The sequence below is a fragment of the Podarcis vaucheri genome (assembly GCF_965113315.1).
Source record: "Podarcis vaucheri genome assembly, chromosome: 4".
Lineage (NCBI taxonomy): Eukaryota > Metazoa > Chordata > Lepidosauria > Squamata > Lacertidae > Podarcis > Podarcis vaucheri.
This window is the reverse complement of record NC_138762.1, coordinates 20,897,642-20,918,702: the sequence shown is the minus strand read 5'-3', so window position 1 is coordinate 20,918,702 and position 21,061 is coordinate 20,897,642. Positions and strand designations below refer to the sequence as shown.

The following is a 21,061-nucleotide window of genomic DNA, read 5'->3' as shown; positions in this document are numbered from 1 at the left end:
GTGCAAGTTGGGTATGTCTGCATTAAAATGCAAACGGAACCAAATCTCTTGTTAGGGATGGTGGATGAATACTCCCGAAACTTGAACCGATAGCTCACGTAATATGAGTCAGACCAATATGGTGTAACAAACTTAGTGTAGACAGACGCAGAAAGATGGAGAAGGAGGGAAGGGAGAGGAAGGAAGGAAGGAAGGAAGGAAGGAAGGAAGGAAGGAAGGAAGGAAGGAAGGAAGGAAGGAAGGGAAGGGAAGGGAAGGGAAGGGAAGGGAAGGAAGGAACTTGATATACAAATGGATAAAGCAATGCTAAAATAAAATGCAAGACAAAGAACTGAAAATGGGCCCAGTCCTATATTTGAAGATATATCCTGGATCTGGAGAGGCTGAAGGCCACTTGCTTAGAAAACAATGTCTAACAGCATCAATTCCAGCGTTGCTTTGAACATGGCATTAACCTGTTTGAACTGTGTACACGTTTTTGACTGCAAATCCAGGCAACACCTGTTTCGATCTCGAAATGCTTCTTGATATCCTTCAGCTGAATCACCAAATATAGACAGTACAGTACCATACAAAAATGGACTACAAAAATAAAGGTCTAAAGACTGACAGCTGTTTGAGGATAACAGCTCTGTCTCTTTGCATTCATTCGGGGGGGGTTTTTGTTTACTTCCAGTTAGCAATGACTGGAGGCTATGATTAAATGCCTGGCGATGGTTTCATTGCCATTTGCATTCTCAATCAGCTATATTCTCGCTGTTAGAAAATAAGCATTCTCTCTCTCTCTGTTGTTAAGGTGGACAATAGCTGGTGCAAAAATAATACGGCTGCATTTCATTCTTTGCCGAGCTGCTTAGAAAATTACCTTGCAGTGAAAAAAAGTGACTCGCATGCCCTGAGAATAGAAACAGAGCAGAAAAACAATAAAAAAATTACCATAGTTTGCTAACTTGATGGAGCCTCATTCATATTTTTTTTTTAAGGTGACATTTTCTACAATGATTTAGAAAAGGGACCACATAATGTAACTTTTGCCATTGTGTCTTTCCAATGGGGGGGGGGAGCAATAAAGCCAGCCTTATGAAAAGAGGGAGGGGGGATTTAGACTCCAAATATTTATCAAACTTTTTTTCTTAAAAAAACCAACCCATAACAACTCAAACAAAATAGATGTACTGTACTAGACGCCACAATTTAAACTACTAATGATACAAGACTGGTGTCAGCTAATATAGAAACGCATTAGAAAAGGAAAGTAAAATTGGACAGATTTTTTTCATTTGCTTACAAAAGTTCATTTCGTACAATCTGCATATTTTCTCTGTTGGGCAATAAATATCCCCTCCCCCATAGAGGACATTTACAAGAAACTGAAGAGAAGAAACCTGATGAATTGTTTTAGCATTATTGGCTACCCACAACACTCTTCCTGGTGCACCATGTGTGTTTCTCGTGTCTTTGACCATTGGGCTCTTTGCCTTCTGCTTCCTCCATGGATACAGAATTCCATCCAGTGATGTTATCAGGCTAAACCAATCAGAACGATGAATGAGGAAAAGGTCCACAGTCTGTCTTCACCACGAGGTTGACGGGACCATTAGTACCAAAAGGAACGTTACAGTCGATGACGAAGTAGAGAACGCACGTAGGCTTGACTGAGAACTTGTGACTTTTCCACCTAGGACAATCAAAGCAAGAGACAGAAACACAGAATTTTAGAACTGTGGTGTTGGAATCGACCCAAAGGGTTGTCTTGTCCAACCCCCTGTAATGCAGGAATCATAGCTAAAGAATCCCAGATAGAATGGTGATCCACGATGAGGTAGTAACTCCCTATCAGATTTTGGCATTTTGCAGTCCCTAACCCAATGATCTGCTGTGATTTTAACACACTAATACCTTGAGACAAATTCAGCACAAGGGACTCTGATCCAACCCAGAATATTCATAATTTTTTTTTTGTCAGTGTGGGCTTACTGGGACAACACCGAAGATTCAATTTAATTACAACAGGTCTGATTGTTTTTTCTAAGTAGGATGGCTCTGCTAAGTCAAGACGTAAAATAAATAAATAAAATGCAATTAACTTTGCATTCGGCAAGAAATTATGAGAGTAAATAACCTTCCCTTTGTTTATTTGAAATGCATGTCCTTTGCATACTTATTAATCAAGTAACATTATTTATTGTTAATCAATGCAACAGTAAACAATGCTCTATGTCATCCTCTGTTCTAAAATTAGCACTGTCGGTCCTTTATTGGCTGAGGCTGTGTAAACAAACTAGGAAGGTAATGTTCTTTATGAAGTACTCTCTTTTACTCATGTTTTGTTGACAGGAGGACTCTGGTGGGACTCTTACACCCAACTGAGATTTATATCAGAACTTTGGACCTTTCGTTGGTGTTTCAGTAGAGAAATATGTGAGCACAAGTTTAGACCAGATATTTTCCTGATGTACACCAAGAGAAAAGCTGATGTGGTGCCAAAAACTCTGGATTGTGTTAATTGGTGGGTTCTCCACTTCCAGCCACCGTTGTGGAGAAAAGTGTGTGTGAGAGAGACAGTGTGTTCAAAACAACCCTAAATTAACACTTGTCCACCTTTGCTTTTGCTTCTGTCCACTATGTGGCTCACAGAAGAGTGCCTAGGAAAGAATGAGACCCTCAGGATTCAAGAACTTCTGCACCCCTGGTGCAAAGGATCATAGCCTGTGTGGGAACTTTCATATATCTGCAACAGCTCTGTAGAAAAAGCTTTCACCTTATTTAACCCACAGTTTTTTCAGTGGAGGGCATTTACCTGGTGAATCATCAAATAAATAAGCAATTCAGTGGTGAATCATCAAATGAATAAGCAATGAGATATCAAACATTGCATATGCACGTGTGGTTTGACCCCAAGATGTTTCCAAGTCAGCCAGGAGGCAAAATAGTTGGTGTCGTCCTCAACTGACTTGACTGGATCCCCTTTGATTTTGGCTGCAACATCAGGATTTAAACATTCCTTTAGAATAACAAGCTGACCAAGACCCCCAGGACTTTGCTCAATATGCTGGAAGCAAAACTTGAGATATAGAGCACATGGAAGAATCCATGCCACTTTAACAAACAGCAATGATACCATGCTATCTCATATATCGGTCATTGATAAGGCAGCATGTGTAATTTAGATGGATAAGCTTGCCACATCTGGTCTGTGGTACGGCAATGGTGACAACACAATAACCCCCATCATTCTGAGGTCGAGCGCCGAGGGCCTTCTGGCGGTTCCCTTGCTGTGAGAAACCAAGTTACAGGGAACCAGGCAGAGGGCCTTCTTGGTAGTGGCGCCCGCCCTGTGGAACGCCCTCCCACAAGATGTCGAAGAGAAAAACAACTACCAGACTTTTAGAAGACATCTGAAGGCAGCCCTGTTTAGGGAAGCTTTTAATGTTTAATTGACTATTGTATTTTAATATTCTGTTGGAAGCTGCTCAGAGTGGCTGGGGAAACCCAGCCAGATGGGTGGGGTATAAATAAAAAATTATTATTATTAATCATTTCACTTCCTTACCTGAAAAAGATGGTACCCTGATTTGAGAGCTCAGCATCCCATCCCCTCCTTCACTGACTGCGCGGACCTCTATGATATAGACCCCGACATCAGGGAGAAGCACCACTGCAGATGTTTTCTGTGTTTCAATGACTTGACTGTTGCTGTCACCTTCCTGCCTAAACAAAACCTGCAGACAATATGAACAGCTGTAGAATATCTAGCATCCAATGAAGAACATGGCAATGAAAGCAAGGGCTAAGCAACTGAGAACTGGGCTTACGGAATAAGTAAGAAGGACAATGTGTATGAAATTAAGCATGGTATGAAAAGAGTGGATAGAAACAAGTCATCCCCACCCCCAATAATCTGATGCCATTCAATGAAACTGAATGTTGGAATCAGGCTGATAACTGCAGTTACCTCACATCTGGCATCTCCATCAGTGCTAACCGTAATTTATGCTAACCAGAGTTAGAGAAGAGGTTTTATGGTGATTGATAAAATAGTGGCAGAGCACTGTAGTTAACACTCAGCAGGGATGTAAGGAGGAGATGAGCAGGAAACGAAAGGGAGGGAGGTTGCAAGCCAGCAAAATGCTCTTGAACTCTGAACCATGTGCAACTTCTTGCCATGCTACCCTTTGTCCAATTAATGTAAGATATGAACCTTCTGGACAGTGAGTGTATATGTTGTCTTGAGTGCTGTTGGAAGTATGTAAGTATTAAATGGGAGAGAGAGAGAGAGATGGAGGAAGAAAGCAATTGGCTAAAGTGTATATTCACATTTGCATATGCGTTTGAGATTGCAACTAACACTATGGGGGTACATGAAAAAGTGTATGCATGTGTGAGCAACAGTGCATATGCATTTTTTTGTGGGGAGTGTGTGATCCAATAACCATTTTCAAACCACTTATGTGAGTAAAGAGCTTCGTATTCTCCAAAGCCCCAAAAATGGAAGAGTGAAGCCAGATGCTACGAGTACAGATTGCTGATATCCCCAACACAATCATAACAAATCTCAGTATTTGCACTTCTGCTCCATAAAGAAAATATTAATTTTAATGGCATTTACAACACCTCATGTTTCTGCCTTTCCTTAAATCCTACTGCAAACACTGTCAAATTGAAGCGTTAGCGCGGATTTCACTGCAGTCTGTTCCTATTAATAGTCAAATGGGGCAGCATTAACGGCATCAGGCAGCATATATTATTCAGTTCATAATCCACAGTTGACAATCACCATATCCAAAATATACTAAGGTATAAAGGCATTTAATTTGATTTTAAGGGGTGGGTGGGTTGTCCTTAAAAAAGTAGTGCTTTTGTTTGAACTCCATGTTTAAAAGAGAAGTGGAAATAGATGGCAACTGGAGGGTGGAAGGAAAGGAAGTAGAGTTGAGACATCCATCCTTACAGGATCTCTGGTTCACCTGTTTCCTTTTTCATGTCAAGATGCAGCTCTGAGAGAACAACCTTCCATTGATGCCCATGTGGAAGAAGGCCTCTGTGTGCATACGCATTGAGGAACCACATGCTCAGGCATGTTCTATGCAAGCAATTCCCCACCCCCACTCCCAGCCTAGGTACAGGGATTCCACAACCATATCCATCACGGTGCTGTCAGACAAGGAAGGTCCACAGGAAGGAATTAACCCTTTATTGTCAATAGACTACAGTGGGTTCAGAGCAGAGTAAACACAGAATTCTACTTCACCCCCCCAAAAAAGAAATATTTATAAATAAATGAAGTATTATAAGTTTAATTCTTTAAAATAGCAACAACAGCAACATCTAATTAATTAGTTTCTTTAATTCCAAGCTGAAAGACATTCAAGTAAAGGTAAAGGGACCCCTGACCCTTAGGTTCAGTTGTGACCGACTCTGGGGTTGTGGCGCTCATCTCGCTTTATTGGCTGAGGGAGCCAGCGTACAGCTTCTGGGTCATGTGGCCAGCATGACTAAGCTGCTTCTGGCGAGCCAGAGCAGTTCACGGAAACACCGTTTACCTTCCCACTGGAGCGGTAAATATTTATCTACTTGCACTTTGATGTGCTTTCGAACTGCTAGGTGGGCAGGAGCAGGGACTGAGCAACAGGAGCTCACCCCTTCGCAGGGATCTGAACCGCGACCTTCTGATCGGCAAGTCCTAGACTCTGTGGTTTAACCCACAGCGCCACCCGCATCCCCCAAATGACATTGAAACAATGAAAGACATTGTTTAACCACTAAAGTTCCAGTGTTCCAGTGACGTTTGTTCTTTGTATGATCAGTTTTGTATCATTGGTTTTGTTCCATTCTGAAAATGAATTCATTTTATTATACTGTATGACTGTATATTGGCAGAGGAGGTGGGATTGTAGAATAGCGATGATCTTTATTGTCAAAAGTGCACTTACAAGTTAGGAAAAGGCAGGTCCATCAGTCCTACGTCTCTCAGCTACTTCTAAGTGCACACCCAATGAGGAAGTTGCCATGACAAAAATTCACCCTAACCCTAACCTTAACCCCTGACCTCAGCTTCTGTATCTTCCCCAACCAAGCTGTGCACAAGCAGTCTAAGACTCTACTTGCATGTAATCTACTTCTGATCCTCCCTCTTCAATCCTCTTCTGATCCTGGGAGACAGTGGCCCAGGAGAGGTGGGGGCAGGCGGAGGAGGTGTGAAAGCCCTTAACTCTCCACCAGCCTGACCCCTCTCCCCCTCCTCTTGCACCTGTTTTTCACTGTCCATTCCTGCCGCTGCTTCTTCCCTCCAGGCTGTTACAAGCTCCCCCGGACCATTCATCTCTTCTTCCAATTCAGTCTCTAACCCCCCTTCTCCTGGCGCCCACTCATCAGTATCCAGCCATCACTCCTCAGTGCCCAGTCAGTCCCTGACAATACCTTAGCTTCATTAGCTCAGAAAGAATGAGCTGATTGGCTTCCCTTCCCTTGGATGCCTATGTCATGGCAGGTGCAAACAAGCCAAGAAATCTTCCACAAACCATGGTTTCCCATTTTGTCCCAACCAGGAAACTATGGTTAACGGCTTTGGAAATTTTAAATAGCACTGATCAGCTCTTTTTGAGAGGAGGAACTAGAATTAAGCCCCCACATTTTGCTCTACCCAACGGACAGCTGATCAGTGCAATTGCTAATCGTTTGAGAAGGCTAAGCAAATACAGGCTTGGCTAATGGAAATCGACACATGGATCGGGGCCTGCGAATTCGATACTTTGGCTTCTCAGTGCTGAAGAGCCTTGCAATGCACAGTGTGAGATAAGGAAAAAGAGAGGAATAAAAGAACATAGCATTCCAGAGAACAAGATGGTAGATATGTCAAAACTGACCTTGTATCCCATGACATCTGATTCATTAGCTAAAGGTTTAACAGGTTCCCATCCCAAGGAAACGTGGGAGCCATCTTGTATCCACATGATGTTGCTTGGCGCTTGGCTAGGAGCTGGGAGGGAAGATAAAAACAAAGAATGTTTTGAAATACATGTTGGAAGATTGGGCAAAAGCGCCCAAAGAGCCAGACAAGGTTCAGTGACATAGTCTCTTGTTCCAGAAGTGTCATTTCAATACCTACTGGATCATTTCATCTCCCCTTCCTATTCCATGCCAAAACCTGTTAGCCTTATTTTCCTGAAAGATAACTTCTTGAGAATCTCAAATGCTCTCAGTCCTCCTTGGAATACAGATCCTTTGAAGTGAGCTCCTGAAGCCAAACAACACAGCAGCCCTATTTTGTTATTCAGCATCTAGTATCTACCTCTCTCCCACAAGGAAAGGAAGACCAAGAGAAAGGAATGGAAGCCTTATTAGGGCTGTACATTACGAGGAGGAGAAGAAGAGTTGGGAACCTACGAGATTTCTTGGTGGTGGCACGGACGGCGCTGCTGGGTGGTCCATACCCCGCTGAGTTGTATGCCTTCACTCTCAGGTGGTATAATGTGTTGCTTTCAAGCCCTGTCAGAATGATGGATGACTCATTTCCTTCTGTCCTGGTCTTTTCAGCCGCTTCCTCTTGTTCCATATCTTTCCAGTAACCAACCTGCCAATGGAGAATTGTGTGAGTGATTGACCACGACACTCATGGGGTTCTTTCCCTAATTATGTACATTCATAATGCCCATAGCACAGCCCTCTTTGAGAAAATGTCAAGAGGCCTTAACTCCACTAAGAGGAAAGGTTGCAATGCTTGGATTTTATTTTATTTTTCCAGTTTAGTATGTGGGGGGATAAGACAGAGGTGTATTAAATTACGGTCGATGTAGAGAAAGTGAACAGACATTTTTAAATCTCTCCTTCATATTACTTGAATTGGGAGTCTTCCAGTGAAGCCAGTGTGGAGACGTTCTTCATGACAGGTGTAGAGATGCGCAGTGGTACCTCGGGTTAAGTACTTAATTCATTCTGGAGGTCCGTTCTTAACCTGAAACTGTTCTTAACCTGAAGCACCACTTTAGCCAATGGGGCCTCCTGCTGCTGCTGCGCCGCCGGAGCCCGATTTCTGTTCTTATCCTGAAGCAAAGTTCTTAACTATTTCTGGCTTTGTGGAGTGTGTAACCTGAAGCGTATGTAACCTGAAGCGTATGTAACCCGAGGTACCACTGTACTTCTTCCCACTGCACAGAGTTAAATAATGGAATTCATTCCCACAAAATGTGATAATGGTGACAAACACCTTGGGAAAGGATTAGACAAATTCAGGGAGCATTGGTCTCCAATGGCTACATTTCCTCCATAATAATATGTTGATTTAGGTTTATAGGTTCATTTCTTTTATCCCCACCTATAAATAATTATATTAAACCATGTCCCTAGCAGTCAGAAATAATGACTGTAATTTAGATGGAAGTACAATGCGTTTCATCATAGTGGGGAAGGCTGCGGCTAGGTGATCTGCATACCTGCACAGTCTGCTTTTCAAGTGCTTCTACCTGCTGATGGGAAACTCTTTTATCCTTAAACTGGACTTTGATTGGACAGCACTTCAAATGGAAGGTGTCTTTGAGAGAATTGTAAAGTAGGGCATCCAGCCACTTTATGGATGTTAGAATTCCTGCTCCATGATTACAGTCATGGGATTGTTGTCTTTCACATGACGTTATATGTTTTGACTCCACAGACTGGGAAGTGACGGAGACAGGATGTTTGTGTTACTGTGTTCCGTGAAGTTGGTCTATTGTCCTGTGTTCTTTTCCTCTTTACTGTCTGATGCTAGAGAGAGAGGGAGCCATGTTGCAGCGCTCCATGTGTGTTTATATGTAAATAAAGTAGATTAGCCAAAATGCTGAGTTGCTGAGTTCTGTCACGCATGATGCGCAAACTCTGCGGATCCCTAAGTGTGCCGGTGCCGGTTGGCATCGGTTGCAGTGATGTTCGGGCTGAAGAAAGCTTATGAAGCTCCCGAACGATTGACCAGGAGGGAGGGAACATGCCAGTCGGGCATGCGTCTCTACCAGGGTCCTACTCAAATGTAGGCTGAACACCTGACAATGAAAAGGTCTCAAGGAAAACCACAACTCACTTCCAAGCGGGATTGGACATACCCTTCCCAGCAGCCCAGCAACAGGGTGTTACACTGTTAGCACATTAAGGACATCCTTGGTGGATCAGGCCACTGAACCAACTACTCCAGCATCCCGTTCTCACATCAGCCAATCAGATGATTATGGTAAGCCCCAAAGCAGGACCTGAGCGAAACAACACTTCTCCGTCCTGCTGTTTCCAGCAACTAGCATTCAGAAGCATCACTGTCTCCAACAGCAGAGGTAGAACATAGCCATGGGGAGCTTTATCCTCCACGAATTTGTCTATAAGAACATTGAGATTCAGTGCACCACAGCATGGGGTGTTGTTGTGTTGAGGAGCTAGATTGAGTGAGCAAGAATGAGTGCTGACAGGAAGTCAAAAGTACTTCAGAGGATTCAAGGACAGCCCACCTCTGGTGGGTTCTCCAAGAAATTTACTCTTCAGACCTGGCAAGCTTTGAACTGAATCGTGTGAGGAAATGGCACAAGCAATATTTCCTTCTTTGGTGCAGCGAGAAAGCTCTGAGCCTGGGTAATGAATTGGAGATGACAGAACACCTGAGGAAACCTTGTAGTGGGTTAATCATACCGGAGCAGCATCGCTGAGGGACAGAGAGGCGGGCTGTGGGCTTGGTTTGAGTTACTCAGATAGGAACTCGTTTCTGTCAAATGTAATTCAGGAAGAACCCTCTCTGTGGATCGCCTCCCTTCCTTTGCACACAGAAGCCCAAATCGTTTTTGATGTTTACAAGTCTGTGGCAGTCACTGCTTGCCTTTGCTGAGTCCCCCCCCCACACACTCTCTGGGGGGCTACGCTGGCAGCACATGAATACCAACTAGTTCCTTTGTAATCCGTTCAATGTAGGCACCAACTTCTTGCAAGACGTCGGGCTTTGCAGCGAGCAAAATTGCTTATGTCAAGGTTAACCCCTGCCCACCGCTGACTTTTGCTCAGCAAAACATCTACCAAGTTGATGGCGGTGGTGATTTATTTCCGAAGCGCCTAAAAGTTTCTAGGCACTGTGCACATATTAAAGGAGACAGTAGCTTACAAAATATGGAAAGGAAAGGAAAAGGAACATTCAAAGCAGTTCACAAAATATTGAAGAACATATAATATTGGAAATTGGCTTACACACCCAAACACATATGCATAACAGACACACACCAGTAAGGAGACAGAATATAACCAGCAGGAGAAAATACAGCAGACAAAAGCTAACCTTCTTTTCCAAAAGCCCACTAAACCTACAGTGTTTTACATGGCACCTGAAAGACTAGGAATGGGCCTCTCATGGGAAGCAGTTCTAAAGCCTGGGTGCAATGACCGAAAAGGCCCCGTCCCATGTAACTATCCCTTAACCTCCACAGTTTTATTTTTTAAAAATGTTTTATTAATAGAATTTCAGCTACAGAAAATAAATGAATGAAAAACAAAAGAGAAAGATAGTGCACAGATACAATAACAAAAAATAATTATATAATTTTATATAATTATTATATAGATATATAAACAGTATTATTGTCCTAATACATATATGATTATTGATCACCTACTATATTCTGTATAAACTTGTTCCAAATGTCAATATATTTGTCAAAACAAAGCCTGTGTCTATAAGTTGTCTGTTCACATGTTGCAAGTATTGTCATCTCATCGATCCATTGATTAAAGGGGATCATATCTTTATTCTTCCCTAACCTCCAAAGTTGAGCATTTATTTTTAAGTGCGGAAATCAAGATCAAGGGACCTTTTCAGTGGGATCACACTGAAGCATGGTGATGCAACCAAATAATTTCTGAAATCCAGTGAAAGATACATCTTTCCCTTGGCAGTCCATGGTGCTAGGAACACACCATACATTTAAAGCATTCTTATACCACTTTAGCAGGCATGGCTTTCGCTAAAGAACCCTGACAGCTGTGCTTTGCTAAAGGCCGTTAGAAATTGCAGCTCTGTTGGGAGTGTGTGTGTGTCTCCTAACAATCTCTCTGCACCCTTAACAAACTACAGTTCACAGAAGTCTTTGGGGGAAGTCATGGCATCACAGTGCTTTAAGTATGCTGTGGGTAATTAGCTGGTGTTGTGAATTAGGTTTAAAGGGAATTGTACCTGTTGGCAGTGGCGTAGCGTGGGTTGTAGGCACCCGGGGCAAGGCAAGTAATTTGCGCCCCCTAACCCGTGGATTTGCGCCCCCTAACCCGTAGGTTTGTGAACCCTAACCCTAACCCCCAGATGTTGCGCCCGGTGCAGCCGGCCCCCCCTACACCCCCTACGCTACGCCACTGCCTGTTGGTTTGTTTTTTTAAAACATTCCTATTTATTATTGTTGTATCTGCCTACTTTTACCTCGTACAGGCACCATTGTCCCACTTTTGAGGAGATGGATATATTTATGACAGCGCCAGTCCATCAGCCTTTTCCTTTCATGATGCTGGTCTGTAAGAAGACTGTGCATTGATTCCAATTTCATCCACAGGGCAATTTGGCTCTGAAGAAGCTACTCATAATTATCTAGACAACATTTCCTCAGAGAACGAGGCTTACAGCCCAATTATGCAGCAGCTCGCAGATTCAAGCAGTCGCTTCCAGTGCCAGGGCATAGAGGCAATCTGCAGCTGCTAGCAATTTTTTTCAGGGTGAACAGAGCAAAGGTGTGAATCTCTGCTTGCCCCCCCCCCGCAGCTAAAGCTGTCCCAAAGGACTTGGAATCACAGGTAATGTGCTGGACTTGGGACAAATCGACATAATAAAAATGCCTACGATAAACAAAACACGGCATGTGATATATATGCATTGCCCTTGCCCACGCCACTCGTTATAACCCTAGCTGTTGAAAGCCAGCCTTATGAAAAGGTAGAGCTTTGTGAAATACACAGGGTTGGATCCAGACTAAGGGGGAACTCCTGTGACAAGACTTTCTGGGATGAAAAGCTTAGGATACATTGGATTTGTGGCTCAGCTGGTGTAAGCTGCTCATCTCAGTTCAGCTGGTGCTTAGTCAGCTGACCTGAGAGTGGTGTAAGTCCCTCAGATGTGGCATGATGGGGGTGGAATCAGATAGGGAGGACTCTGATTGGCTCCTCAGCCTATTCAGCTTAGTCACATGACCTGGCAACCCAGCGTAGAGCACTGTTTTAAAAGCTTGTGTAGCCTTGCCAGGTTTCGGCAAACCAGCCGCCGCCGCCCTGCTACTAAGAGCCAACACACCAATGAGGCACAATAAGGCCTCCTCTCAGGCAGCAGAAGACCCTGAGGCAGTGCCTCCTGAGTGTTATGCCTGCTGTGCTGATGTTGTTTGGAAAGCATTGGTGCTGATTTCAGCTTGGACGGTGCCAATTTCCAGCAACACCTCACTGAAACTGTGCCAGATCTTGTGGAGCACATGAGAGCTCGTGCAATTTGGGTGGGATCTTGCTGGAAATTGGCGCCATCTCACCCAAAATGGTTGCCAATGCTAGCACCGCTTCTGTGGGGCAGGCACCTCAGGCAGCACTTCCAGCATGGTGTAGTGGTTAAGAGCGGTAGTCTCGTAATCTGGTGAATCGGGTTTGCGTCTCCGCTCCTCCACATGCAGCTGCTGGGTGACCTTGGGCCAGTCACACTTCTTTGAAGTCTCTCAGCCCCACTCACCTCACAGAGTGTTCGTTGTGGGGGAGGAAGGGAAAGGAGAATGTTAGCCACTTTGAGACTCCTTAGGGTAGTGATAAAGCAGGATATCAAATCCAGACTCCCTCCTCCTCCTCCTCCTCCTCCTCCTCCTCCTTCTTCCCGTTTTGCCTCAAGTGGCAAAATGGAACATGCAGCCGCTATTGCTACTGAATAGGGTTTGGATCTGGTGTAGAATTACGCTGGCCCAACTTACACCAGATTGATATACACAAGTTTCTTAGGCATAGGATTGCTACCTTGGGTCCCACTGACACCAATTGGACATGGCTTTGTCATGCTGAATGAAGTGCAGAAACCTGCCCTGCAGTTTTGTGAATATTTTCTTCCCCCAGTTTTCAGTCTCATTCCCAGGGCAATTTAGAATTTCTTCATAATTCGGTGGCTACAGGGTTGAGCTGACCTTATGATTTCCCCTGCACTCAACATTTCTCCAGCACTCTTGCAACCTTTCTGATATGACAAAGGCCCCTATGAGAAGTTACCTCATAGTGTCTTACCCTCAGCTTTAAAGTGAGGGTAGCTGGGAAGGCTGGCAACTGAGCACCCGAGACCAATGCACTGACTTACTTCATTTTTTTAAGGTAAGTTCTTCCTTTTACCTTACATTTCCCTCCCACATTTATTTCTATAACAGTAATAAGACTCTGCTTTAAGAAATAACAACAAACAGGTGAGAGGCACCATCCATGCCTTTCTGTGCTTACAAGAAAGCCCACATGAGCTTTCCAAGAAGTATGGGCACCTAGGAAGGCTGCAGAGCACTGGAGAGAGATTATTTGCAGAATGAAAGGACAGATACTCACAAAGCCCCTCAGGCATCTTGATAGCCAGGGAAGCAAAACAAAAGCCCCACACATCCTACCATGACAATGTCGCTTTAAATTTTCTCTCCCCTTTGATAACTCTCAGAAGCAGTTCATTTTCTCATTAACTGAGAGAAAATGGTAAAAAAAAATAATGCTGAAGAAATTTTCAGTGCTGCCTTAGTCACGATTCACTTTTCAAAACTGGATTTTAATAGTATTGATGTTCAACTTAAACATCCTTTGAGTCTGGCAAGTTTCCAGTGGAAAAGCGTGACGGTGGCAGCTGGTAACTTCAATAGCTTTTTGAAAAATACACAGATTCATGGTCAGGGAGCCAATTCCTATACTGTAGGAATGTGATTGCTAAAGGGAGCCTCCACACAGCATTCCTCAAGCTGCCACATGATGGAGACAAGCAAAAGGGGGAGAGCTGTATCTCCTACATTTTTTTCTTATGATCACCCAGGGCTGGCCACTGTCAGGTTAAAGAATGCTGGACTAGACAGTTCAGCAAGACACTTTATGTTTCTATAGATTACAATGTTTTTTGTGGGAATACATAGAAAACTGTGTTGTACCAATCGCAACATGGGTCCATCAGTACTGTCAACACGGACTGGGACTGCCATTCCAAGGTTTCAGACAGGAGTCTTTCCCAGTCCAACCTAGAGATGCTCTGGACTGATCTTCTCTGCAAAGCATGCTCTCTACCACCGAGCTATGGCCAATCTCCAGGTAGGGGAATCAATAAGGCACCAGTAATGCCAAACCACAGAACCTAGGGCTTGCCGATCAGAAGGTCGATGGTTCAAATCCCCGTGACGGAGTGAGATCCCGTTGTTTGGTCCCAGCTCCTGCCTACCTAGCAGTTCGAAAGCACGTCAAAGTGCAAGTAGATAAATAGGTACCGCTGCGGTGGGAAGGTAAATGGCATTTCTGTGCGCTGCTCTGGTTCACCAGAAGTGGCTTAGTCATACTGGCCACATGACCAGTGGCAGCTGTACACCGCTCCCTCGGCCAGTAAAGCAAGATGAGCGCCGCAACCCCGAGTCGTCCATGACTGGACCTAACGGTCAGGGGTCCCTTTACCTTTACTAATGCTAAAAAGCACACTCATCCAGTTGAGAGAACCAGTTATTGTATTACCAACCATCTCTGGTGTTTAGACCTGAAGCGGTGGCAGCTCTTTGTAGTTCTGCCACCTTCAGAAGAGTGGAAAATGACAGCCCACGGGGACAGTTTTCTCTGTGGCAGCTCCTAAATACTGAACCATGGAAAACAGTAACCAGAGAAGGTTGGTCTATGTTGGTAACCAGGCCTCTGTTGGTCCAGAGCAAAGGACTATCTAGCATGGACTCTCTGAGTGTCCCTAGTTTCCAGGGACAGTACCGGATTTATGCAACCCCCGAGCCAAGGAGATGAGTAACTATACAACTGTTAGAAGACACCTGAAGGCAGCCATTTACAGTGATACCTCCAGTTGTGAATGGGATCCGTTCTGGAGGTCCAGCTGGATACCGAGGTTTCCGCAACCCAAGGATCACTGTTCTGTGCATGCGCGTGGTGGTAGACTGCTTCTGTGCATGTGTGTGTGGCGAAACCCGGTCCGATACTTCTGAGTTTGCCGCTTTTGTAACGTGAAGTTTACGTAACCAGAGGGTTACGTAAGCCGAGATGCTACTGTATAGGGGAATTTTTTAATGTTTAATGTTTCATTATGTTTTTATATATGATGGAAGCCATCTAGAGTGGCTGGGACAACCCGGTCAGATGGGTGAGATATAATAATAGTAGTAGTAGTAGTAGTAGTAGTAGTAGTAGTAATAATAAATAAATAAATAAATAAATAAATAAATAAATAATAAATAGGTAAAGGTAAAGGGGACCCCTGACCATTAGGTCCAGTCGTGGCCGACTCTGGGGTTGTGGCGCTCATTTTGCTTTTCTGGCCGAGGGAGCCGGCGTACAGCTTCCAGGTCATGTGGCCGGCATGACTAAGCCACTTCTGGCGAACCAGAGCAGCGCATGGAAACACCGTTTACCTTCCCGCTTGAGTGGTACCTATTTATCTACTTGCACTATGAGGTGCTTTCGAACTGCTAGGTTGGCAGGAGCAGGGACCGAGCAATGGGAGCTCACCCTGTCACGGGGATTCGAACCGCCAACCTTCTGACTGGCAAGTCCTAGGCCACAGCGCCACCCGCCTCCCTAATAATAACAAATAGGATGTCCCTATTTTTATCAGAGAAATGTTGGAGGGTATTCTAGTCTGGCATTATATTTCCCACCATAATTTTATCCTCATATCCTCGTACTCTGCCTTGCTATATCTTCACAAAAGTGCGGATTATAAATTTGCTAATAAATAAATAAATATAAAATAAAGACGCAAAATCCACACACAAAAAAAACCCCCAAACAAATCTCCACCCAGCTGCATTCTCAATGGGGAAAAGTACAAAGTTAGAGGATGCTAAATGACCAGTCTGCATTAGCCTCAGAAGCAATGCTGGCGGTTCTTTGCTGAAAACCCAGGGCCACATCACCGATAGCTCTGACTGCCATTCAAGGATGCCTCTGAAAGCGGACAATTGCTAGCAATATACCCCTCAGTACAAAACACAGCAGACCTGCGGTTGTTCCAAGTAGGTCACAGGGGACTTATCTCTCCTGTCACTTTTGTTAACAAAACATGGCAGCAAACAATTGCAAAAGAAACAGGGCAGCCAACCGCCCCGAAAAAAATTATATATTGCAAAAATAAAATAAAAATGCCGCCGATCGGAAAAGCCTCTGAAGTCTCGAAAACCTGCTCTGTGGATTCTATACTTTACTTAGCATAATGGGTAATCCAGCCCTGTCTGAATAACTTCCTCTCCTTTTGTTACTGCTGTATGATAACTATTAAAAAATGGACAGAGCTTTCACCGCATCATCCTTTTAGCCAGCCACAGGGCTAGGGAAGCAAAAGCAAAACCCATCACAGTTTGTATTTTATATTAATACCTCAAATCCCTGAGGTCTTCCCAGGCTTTCTTTGCTATGTCTCCACGCAACGAGAATCTCTGAAACAGACAATCCTGTAGCCTGGACATCAGTTGGAGCAGCGCTGGGTTCTGTAGGTAAGGGGGGGGGGAATGAAATAGTGAACTTCGTCTGGAACAGCTTGCATCTATCAAAATAGCAGAGCCAAATTTGTCATAGACTTTCCCTTTAGCCTCTCTTATTGCTGGGGATAAAACTTCGCAGTTGTCCTGAGCATCAGCAAAAGCGACACAATGAAAACTGTTATTTCTATTGCTTTCCTTTATGTCACATCCGTTCATATCCCTATTTCCGACAGGCCCAGAGAGATGGGCTATTGAGAACTCCGATGCCTACGCCACAGCCCACTGAATGTTTTGTGACAAACTAGCACAATCCTAAGCGTTTATGATCGACGTGGTGCGTGGGAAGAGAGGGTTGATTATTACTGTGGTTGCTTTTATTATTAAAGCATTTATAGCCAACTTTTCAAAACATGCACTGAAGGAAGCCTACAGTAAAATAGTCGCGATGCAGTCACAATATGACACCTGGATAACACATCAAACCTAAGTTCCTGTGTTTTCATAGCATGAAACAAGAAATGTTATGGAGTCAGAGAAATATTATGCTTCGATGTTTTCCACCCAATATGATGGTCTGTGCAGTAAGTGTGCCTTGTTTTCTGTTTTATGCAATTCAAAGATTTGTGCATTGAAAGCCATTTCCTGGATTTTATATCATTGAAGCAATTACCTTGTTGTCAGGGAAGATTGCGGCAGGACAAATAATTTGCAAGCTCCCCAAAATGGTGGGCGGCAGTTTTCTATAAATGTGGAAATTATTTCCCTTTCACAGAACTGTGTTGCTCCAAATGGAAAGTGAGGAGACCAAAATATAAATAGCTTTTCCCCATATGGGAACAGAAATCAAGTCTTTTTGCTTAATACAAGAAACAAATGCTTGCTTTTTTGTTGCATTGCACGCCGTTATTCACTGGGCTTTCACCAACGCTAGACACTAAAATGCAAATTTGCAGGAAAAGGTTGGGAATGCACAATCTATGAATAAGCTCTGGTATAATTTTCTGAAAGTTTATGGAGATGGAATGGTAGCTTTTATTGATTCGGACTGGAAAAAGAGACCATCAAATCTGCTGTGAGATGAAATAGCCCATAACTCAGTACATTGCTGAATGTTGCTTGACTTACACTAAGAATAAGATTGATAGGTCCATTAGGTTTGCCTATAATTGTTGCCAGTGTTATGATCATAACCTTTTATTAATATTCCAGCATCAACTTCCAACTATAAATGCCTTTGTAGAACTGTGCAGATGAAAGGTCCAATATCTATAAAAGTTCTTTTCATAATATTAAAGATATTATGCGCAGGGTCTCAGCTACACTGTTTTCTCATTTGCAAAGGCCATCATCTGGACTTCCATGTTTAGTTTACCATAGATAGCCGTTGTATCTAAAACTAATGGGAGAGCTTCATTCATTAAGTGAAAATGAGCCTTGGAAAGGTAATCAGTGGGTATCTCTTTACTTAAAAAATTGTGTCTGTTTTATACTAGTTTGCCATGGGAAGCCCATGTTGTGAATACTCCTAAGTATCCACAGGAACATAAAACAAGCCTGCTGGAACAAGCAAATGGCAGCTGGTTACTCCTGCCATAGCCTAATTATTATCAGCTTGCAGTGATAAGGAGGGAGGCTTTGCCACTGGTACCTCTGACGTTATAGAAGTCACTTCCTGCTGAAATATGAGAGGACCCATCTGCATTGGCATTCCGCTGGCTTTTGAAGAGACGCCTGTTTACACAGACTTTCTCTTGATCTCTTGAGTGGAGTCTTCTGTTTAATTACTGTTCTGTTCTAATGAGATTGTTTTATTACATATTTTAATTTTTTAAATGGGATTTTTTTAAAATTGTGTATTTTAATTACGGACACTTATAATCCATTTGTGATCTGTTTTTATACTTGTAAACTGCTTAGAAGCCTATTTGGGCATTCAGCAGTGTATTAATTAATTACAGGCATGTGGTGTGGTAAGAGGAAAATGCATAAGGGGTTTGAAAATCACATTTTTAGAGGCCCACTTATCGAAGTATGGGAAAGATATAAGAACATACTAGAACCTAAGATCCCACACTGGCTTTCACCCCTCGAAGTGATGAGCCTCAAGAAAATCAATATGAGTGGAGACTGGGCAACATATGAACAACTGCTAATGAAAGAAAATGGGAAATGGAAATTAAAACCGTATGAGCAGATTAAGGGGTACGTGTATGACTGGTTGCACCATGTCCAAATTAACGAGATGTTTAGAAATGAGGCTAAAGATAGAGGGTACGCAGATAAAGAATCAAAATTCCAGACGGAAATTATAAATAGCGAGGTGAAAATAATATCTAGAATGTATAAGATGTTGCTGGATTGGAATTTGGCAGACGAAGAAGTTAAGACAGTAATGATTCGATGGGCCAATGATGTGGGCCATGCTATACAATTTGAAGATTGGGAGAATGTATGGAAAGAGGGTCTGGATTTCACTGCGTGTATGACGGTGAAAGAGAACGTCATGAAGATGTTTTACAGGTGGTACATAACACCTGCGAAATTGTCAAAAATGTACAAAGTAGACAGCAAATGTTGGAAGTGTGAAGAGAAAGAGGGTTTTTTATCACATGTGGTGGGAGTGCAGGAGAGTGAGAGAATATTGGGAGGAAGTATATATTGAATTAAAAAAGGTTCTAAAATATACGTTTACCAAAAAACCCGAAATTTTCCTGCTAGGAATACTAGGGAATGAAATTAAGAAGAAAGACCACAAATTTATGTATTATGCAGTAACAGCAGCAAGGATAGTCCTTGCTCAGAAGTGGAAAAAAAAGGAAATGCCAACAATAGAGGAGTGGAGATTGAAGTTATTAGACTACGCGGATTTGGACAGATTAACTGGAAAGATCAGACATTTAAGAGACCAAAAGTTTGTCAAGGACTGGGGGAAATATGTGGATTACTTGGAGCATCTTAGTGAAGGTCAAATAACGTTAAGGGGATTCAGAGAAGCACTGTGAAAGAGGAAGAGGTATTGTCCAAGGTAAATAGAGGTAGAAGAATGTCTAATGACAATACATACTAGGTAATGTGTATCTCAGAATTTTATTGCGGAAGATTTACGGGCGGGTTGAAGGAAGTCCAGGAAGAAACGACTATGTTAACTTGATAGGTGAAAAACTTTTTATTTGTATATATGGTATATCTGTCTTGTGTTGTTATTCTTGTTCTTTATTCTTATGCTTTAGTATTTCATTCTTTTTTTCTTTACTTTTAGAAAACTAATAAAATACTTATCTGAAAAAAAATAATTAATTACAGACATCTGATTTTTAAAAAATGGGAGTGGAAGATTGGGTTCACCAACTCACCTCCCTCTGCAGAGCAAATGACTACGATAGGACTGAATGGCCCATCTCCTTTGTTGTTGTAAGCGCCAACTTTCACTTCGAATGGAGTCAGTGGAGGCACACTCTCGTCTCTGTAGATGAACTTGGACGCATCGGAAGAGGTTACCATTTTTTCCTTCCAGCCTCTTGTCCCGTTGGGCCGGAAGGCTACTATGTACCCAAAGCTTTCTCCATTCTGGAACTCTTCAGAAACTGGCTAAAGAAAGATGAGTTTGGTTATTCCTCTGGTTTGAAGTGGAAGATAATCTGCCCAAAGCTATTTCTTGGATAATATTGCCACCATGACTACTACCGTGATTAATTTTTACCTGCCCTTCACTCTGAGATCCCAGGGCAGGCTATCACAATTTAAACACAATGTTAAAAACAGATTAGGATAACTTAAAAAGGTAAAGGTAAAGGACCCCTGATAAGTCCAGACAACTCTGGGGTTGTGGTGCTCATCTCGCTTTACGGGCCGAGGGCATTTGTCCACACACAGTTTTTCCGGGTCATATGGCCAGCATGACTAATCCACTTCTAGCAAAACCAGAGCAGCGCACAGAAATGCTGTTTACCTTCCTGCCAGAGTGGTACCTATTTATCTACTTGCACTGGCATGCTTTCAGACTGCTCGGTTGGCAGGAGCTGGGACCGAGCAACAGGAGCTCACCCCGTCACGGGGATTTGAACCGCCAACCTTCTGATCGGCAAGCCCAAGAGGCTCAGTGGTTTAGACCACAGCTCCACCTGTATAAATGAGGTGGGTCCTAAAAATATGCATCTCGAGCAAAGAGGGGTGTCTGCAACCTTCAAAGCGACACAATATTGGAAGGGAAAGGTTAAGGGATGGCATTTGGGACACTGCTAGCATGATGAAGCTCACTCAGCTAGTTGAGACAAGCAGCCCAGTACTCAGAAAGTCCCACTGAGTTCAGCGGGACTTATTCATAAGGGTTAATAAGATGGCAAGCTTTTGAGAAGGAACAGGAAAAGATGGAACTTTATAATGCACTAGGATGCCAAATTTTCAGGCAGTGTACG

The 21,061-nt window shown here is 43.2% G+C and overlaps 1 protein-coding gene across 4 annotated transcripts in view; it reads right to left on the bottom strand.

Annotated features, from left to right (window-relative positions):
- Positions 1-268: 268 nt before the first annotated feature.
- CNTN5 (contactin 5) overlaps positions 269-21,061 on the bottom strand; it is a 657,243-nt gene continuing 636,450 nt past the window's right edge. For all 4 annotated transcript variants that reach the window (XM_082219029.1, XM_082219028.1, XM_082219031.1 and 1 more), the window contains 6 exons: positions 20,000-20,234; positions 16,543-16,652; positions 7,387-7,573; positions 6,867-6,979; positions 3,554-3,722; positions 269-1,678 (listed from right to left, as the gene is read on the bottom strand). In XM_082219029.1, the coding sequence (XP_082075155.1) occupies positions 1,575-1,678; positions 3,554-3,722; positions 6,867-6,979; positions 7,387-7,573; positions 16,543-16,652; positions 20,000-20,234 (918 nt within the window). In that variant the 3' untranslated portion in view covers positions 269-1,574. The remainder of the gene's footprint in view (positions 1,679-3,553; positions 3,723-6,866; positions 6,980-7,386; positions 7,574-16,542; positions 16,653-19,999; positions 20,235-21,061) is intronic.